Source organism: Trichoplax adhaerens, genomic scaffold (assembly GCF_000150275.1).
Source record: "Trichoplax adhaerens TRIADscaffold_2 genomic scaffold, whole genome shotgun sequence".
NCBI lineage: Eukaryota > Metazoa > Placozoa > Uniplacotomia > Trichoplacea > Trichoplacidae > Trichoplax > Trichoplax adhaerens.
Window position 1 is genome coordinate 5941090 of NW_002060944.1, and position 6551 is coordinate 5947640.

Consider the following 6551-nt stretch of genomic DNA (forward strand, 5'->3'; position numbering starts at 1 on the left):
GACGTAGCCATCTGGTTTTATTGACAATTGAACTATTAGTCTACTTTAATTGTTACATTTGATGGTTCAATTGCCAACAAAATATTCAAAAGATTTCCCTGCTAACTTTTTAAATATCTTTCGAATATAATTTTTAAAAGTTAGCTATTGTAATTTGTAGCTACCAAACGAAATATTTACGTAAATATGTTTATATTCTATTAATCTCGCAACAGTTTCGTTAAATAACCTAGCTCCATCGATTATTTACTCTATTACCAGTAACATTGCTAAAGCTGTATCACATTAATACACTTATATATTATAATACTCTAATAAGATAAATTGACATAACCTTAATGTTACCGTAAACTCTTACCCTTTACTTCAAAATGAATTTTAACTACGGTATTATGGTTGCATATTATCAATTTTTATATCTAGCTCAATCTACTTTAATTTTTCACGTGAAAATAGTTTGTTGACAAGTTTATATCAACCTCTATCGCACTTTGTTGTGTAATGTATGTATGACATTAAATCAGAATAATTTATCATTCAGCAAAATCAGATTCTCAACAACAAGGCGTTGGCTTCTCATGTCGGTTAAATTTCGCCACCCTTCCTCGCTGATTGGTGTTTTCATAATCGAAGGACCAAATACTACGCCAAGGTTACTTGCACTCATCAAATTTTTATCTTCGTGTTTGATAACTCTGTAATACATTTGTGATATTGCAGCACTGATTATCTTTATTGCTTTAAATAGTAACTAAGATGTCATACGTTTATCTTTATTACCGTATATAATACGATCTATTATTTATAGTTCCAGCATATGGATACTAAAATATCTTTCTGTATATATATAACGTTAAGTTTTCATTGCGAGTGTATTTTACCAGCTTGTTATAGCTTACCTATTTAAGTGTTGAACTAAGTGCTTTAACATATCGTAATGGGCAGGCGGAAGAGCCGACAATAACTGTTTCAATGTATTGACTTTATCTATTTCATGTTTCATATCTATCGCAAAATTTCCATAATGAGCGTTATCATAATTATATTAACGACTCATTGATAAGAAATTCTTAACTTCAAAATATCGCATTAAAATATCACTTGAAAAAAGACCTGCCAGAATTTTCTTATCTACAATGAGTTGCCACATGATGTAATGATAAATTTTTACATACCCACTATTTCGATAAAGGCATTGTACTGATGGTAAGGAATCAAAGGTACAGGCAATTCTCGAAGGTATAATTTTAGAAGACTAGTTATAACCTGAATATGAGGATATAACTGCGGTGTCAATTCGACCTTGGTATCGTCTTCAGTTTGCAAGATCAGGAGAAATTAATTATTAAGCAGTGATCAATATCATAATGCATAAAGTCAATCATTACTTAACCAATCCTGTCTGATATCAAAAATTAACATTATGCTCGAAAGATAATTTATAATACAATCAAAGTCTATATGCACTTAAAGGTGATATACCAAGATCATAGAACTACTCTGATTTATGTTATATTTCCCTTCACGTCGTGACAGTATGGATCTTGCTACAATCTCACTTACGCATACATAAAATCAACACTATCTATGGCAATCGGATATTTAAATCTGAGCTAAATATCCTTTGTGGAATATTATTCAAATTTCATTACCTTCATCAAATTTGCTCTTAAGTATCTTTACATCCGTTGCAGAGCCAGGCTCTCTGTACAACCCTTCAGTATCGATCCCTTGTTTTTAAAATTATAAATGAGGAATGTAAAATAATGGCGAAAAAGTTTACAGCATTTTCAATTATGCTTGTGTATATACTTGTATAAGAAAAAAGTTTTCTACTACAAACACTTAGGATAGTAAAAGAGACGAAATTTTATATCGCATTCTATTCTCAAACAAATTTTCTGGTTGCAAAAGAATAAAATTCTACGTATTTTAACTCATTTTACCCCAGCTTTCAACAGCTTCCACACATTTATCAAAAACTAGCGGGCGAGGAGTATTGGTCAAGCTTAGTAAGGCAGTTAAATCAATTCCAAATACTATTTAATAAGTAAAATCAGTAGTAAATAATAAAAATATGCATTGGCCAGTCAGCGTCGTTCTATGTTCATTAAATAACTGGATTCCTGTCGAACGCTCGATCTGTACCTCGATTTGAAGTCTTTTTAGGTGTGCAGCCGGTAATCACTCTGTTAATACATTGCTTATGAACGCAGTATCCACATTCTGGATTCATTATAAAAAATTGAGTCCGATTTTAAAATAATATTAGGAATAGAAACCAAAATCGAACTAGTATCTAGATGATTATACAGATACAGGTCATAATACTTTATGGTAATGTCATGTTATGAACGTTGAAGATGCCTAATATACAGTAATATATGCAGCTGATAGTGATAGTAGAATCAGTACACACTGTGAAAGTTTAATGATAGAAAACAGTATTCTAGATTCTATTACTTTTGCATCTTGCTCCTTGTTGCTTTAGCCCCCACATGAAATTTCGACAATAATCACACCAATGAAAGCCAACAAAGCTCATCATCTACGTATATATATGATGTAAAAATTCATATCAAGCAGTTAAGATTGCCTGTAATGATGCAACTATTGATATATATCTAGTGCAATATAGACCTTAAATTTGTGGCTCTCGCTTGATAGAAGAACAGTTTTCTATTAAAATAACGATTATTCGCAATATTATGATTATAATTTTTGATTTAAATCGCTCGAGACCACAATTATGGTGGAAGTAAAATAAATTAGCTTGGTTATCATGGACCTTTTCAGTCATTCCTTCAATACTGGCATTACTGGCAGTACTTGTATTTCTTTTCTTGTCCATCGTTGATTTGCCATCGACGTTATCTACTTGAAAGAAAATTTAGTGATAAATTTCATCCTTGTCTTTAACAGTTGACAAGCCATAGATAATACTCCCATAGTAACAGAAATCGCTTTGATAGAATAGATAGCACTAGAGCTTTAGATGCTTGAGAAGTTGTAGGTATAACATAGCCCTCCTCTCAGGTATTACTGTTAATACTACATATAACTGCGGTAGCCATTCTATATCCGAATTTCATATGTATATTTATTAAAGAATTTTGAAACGCAGAAATTTAATGGATGTTAAGACTCATATCGTAGAAAATAATACATAAGATTTCATTAATAAAGCTAGATTTGACCAACTAGTGTTATAATATCATAGTATGATTGTGGAATCAATAACTTATAAAATTTATGATTTCTGTACCTGCTTCAGAGCCTTTAAAATCTGTCCAACCAAACAGCCTATCAATATAATTTCTACCTTTCGTTGTAACATAGAGCGATATTAAGCCATCTTCAACCAGGTCATAAACAGTGTCATATTTCTTCTCATCTATATTACGAAATAATTTAATAGTTATAGACCTTCATGAAACTCATTAACTAAGCCGTTATTTATGAGATAATGCTATTACAAATATCCTATTTCGGGTGATCATTTTACTCGTAAACTATGCTTTTAAATAATTCAGTACTGACAAATTCAATATTAATACAATATCCATCGCTTTAAATCACCAAAATAGTGTGTGATAAAAACATAAATAAGATTGAGAAGTTCTTTACCTATGAAATGGTGTGAGCCATCGAAATATAGTCGATAATGTTTCACTTCTTTAAACAACCTAGTTTTAATCAAGAATAGCAGTAAATACCTTGTAATACAGTAAAATGAATTAATAAAAGGGTAATATCTATAAATGCCAAGATTGTACCATGATATAAATTTTGAACAGCTGCAATAACCTTGTGCTACCATATAAATTAAGTAAACAATACTGAAAACGAGAACGATGACAACAGCTATCTTACTTGAATGAAAGAGAATAGTTTCCTAAACTTTTAAGGCTTTCTCTTACTAAGTAAAATCCATCTCGAAGCAGTAGTTTATTCGTATCTTCTCTAGCAATGGCACCATGATATCTAATAATCAATTTTAAAGTTAGCCTGTGTCTTACCACAATAAACTTTATATAATTTCAGTTATTTCATCAAAATTTCTTAGGTCTAGCATTTGAAGTTAACGAATTGAAAAGCTCTCAAGAAACATGACGAATAGCTTTAGCTTAGAACAAAGTAACGCGATGAATCACTAAGTAAGATTATTTTAGAGATTAAGAGTTCGATGTGGTAAATTCAAAAATTTACGTTGCCAGGAGATATTTTATTCCACTTGATCTTTAGGTACTAAATATCATTAGCTATAGTATATGATAGTTAGTGTAGCAATTTAACTTAAGCCTCAGCTACGAATTCAACAGTGATATCTTAAAGACAATGATAAATGTTAACTAAAATTAGTATTATTAAGGCGTTCTGTATCGTTGATACCAAAGTCTATACTGTAACGCATTTGAACTTACTCATTTCCGTAGTGAAGAGGCATTTCTTGCTAATAAATCGATTGTCGAATATGAAAGTAAATCAGATAGTTAATAGAAGTATATATATATATATATATATATAGTTAGGCAGTCTAGCTATCAAAGATAAATATAATTGATAGTTAATTAAATGTAATCGTTTAAATCAGAAACCTGTCTTAAACAAGCTACTGGGTGTGGCTTTGGAGCCTCCATTTGCAACTGGCAGACTTTGCAATATTGAAAACATTTAAGGTGCCAGAGAATTAATTAATTAATCAATTAATATCAAGGCTTAATTTTTCTATACAGATCCTATCGTTCTAGTAATAAATAGTGATGCGTCTGTCAGTTTTATTCTTAAAATCGAATTAAAGACTTACGGTAAGACATCCAATGGGTGTTATCTTCTTCCATATCAATTTCTAATAGAAATTAACATAGGAAAAAATATGAATTGAAGTATGATACTTGATGAAGGTTACACAGAAGGCAACAACTTATTCGGTCATAGTTATTACTGAATAAAACATGGAGGGATCTAGGCTTCTATTAGCTGAACTTTTATAGCAAGAAATCAAATTGAAAATCTATCTTTGGGACTATCTTTAGTATAATACAGAAACTAGCAGGTAAAAAATGAATCGATAATTTTGAACTATGAGGGATTTCCTCTAGCATAACGAAGCCTAATTGTCGAAAGTAAATATACAGAAATCACGAGTATGAACGATTATGGCTGTAAAATGTTAATGAGATAGATAAATAAAATAGAATAAAGAATATAATTCCTTCTAATTATCCAATATAAATCTACGATCGATTATTTCTAACCTTGATTATTCGCCTAAAGGCATGTTAAAAAAATGACCATAATGAATATGAGTCATACGAAGAGGAAACAATTCCCAGATATCGTGATGTAATCCAATACATTAAAATAGAGACCGGGAAGAAAATTAATACATGAAAATTATTTAATTTGTCGATTAGATGCTACTCTAATATTATAATTGAGTTAATATGATCTTATGAAGTATTTCAGCACTAATGCAACTCATTTTGCTAACGTACGGTGGAAAGACTTTCAAACACCAAATTACAATATTCTTAGGACTTCAAAGACGAAACACTGCTAAAACTAATGTGAAAATTATATAATGGAATAGAAACTATCGATTTCTCTTATTTTTATCTATCTATTCGAATTGTAAGCATTAATCCTGATGGATAGACGAGTTTAATTCAACTGAAAGAGTTAACTATTACTGCAATTTTACAGAATATTCCTTTAGTATATCCTGTAACATTGAGTCACTGATGTATCATTGCGCATAGGTCGGTCTAGAGATAATTTGATCAAGTCATCTTTCACGTTATTAAAAATAAATTTATATACCATATCAACGTCATCCAGAGACTTGTTATTATCCATGATATCGACGAAAAATGATGAATCGTTTAAGTTCTTTAATAATGCAAATAATAACTGATTTATTCTATATCAATGCTATAACAAGTAATGCCTTATGAACAATTAATGGCGAAGATTTGAACTATTGTTACTGTTTAGTATATTAAGCTATAGTCTTAAGTATGTCATGTACAGCATATCGTGTGCACCCTATCATGAATTTGTAGCAACTCCACCATTGCAGCATGGGTATATTTTTTAAGCCAATTAGAATATCTGAATTCTCATTATGAATCTTAAAAAAATTTTAATAAGATTCAACTTGTTGATGTTAACGTAGGCTAACTGGCCTGTGCCACTTATGATGTGATATTTTTACATGCTAATAATATCCAGCTACTGATTTCGGACTTTACAATTCATAAATGTAAAAAAACTTCAACTTTATGCCACTTTGTTATGATAAAACAGTAGGGTATATTTATGTTTATAAAATTTAGAAAATTGGGTATATCATTCTAAAACTAGGAGGAGGAGCAATCTCATCACGAGAACGCACAGTCATCTGATTTTATTTAGCATACCCAGGTCATTATCGTAATATTGTAATGGTTTACCGTATTGATGGTATGATGGTATTTTTCATAATATTCTAATGACTCACCATAATGATAGTATTATTCCTAATATTGAAATTACACAACCAAAAATTG

General features: G+C 30.5%; 1 protein-coding gene across 1 annotated transcript; it reads right to left on the bottom strand.

The window, feature by feature from the left end:
- Positions 1 to 520: 520 nt before the first annotated feature.
- TRIADDRAFT_53574 (uncharacterized protein) lies at positions 521 to 4447 on the bottom strand (the record flags this gene model as incomplete). The annotated part of the gene is made up of 12 exons (XM_002110005.1): positions 521 to 695; positions 900 to 1005; positions 1176 to 1313; positions 1653 to 1730; positions 1947 to 2039; positions 2149 to 2226; positions 2464 to 2548; positions 2789 to 2877; positions 3266 to 3394; positions 3628 to 3686; positions 3874 to 3984; positions 4425 to 4447. 12 exons carry the CDS (start codon positions 4445 to 4447, stop codon positions 521 to 523), a joined length of 1164 nt encoding a protein of 387 aa, XP_002110041.1.
- Positions 4448 to 6551: the final 2104 nt, after the last annotated feature.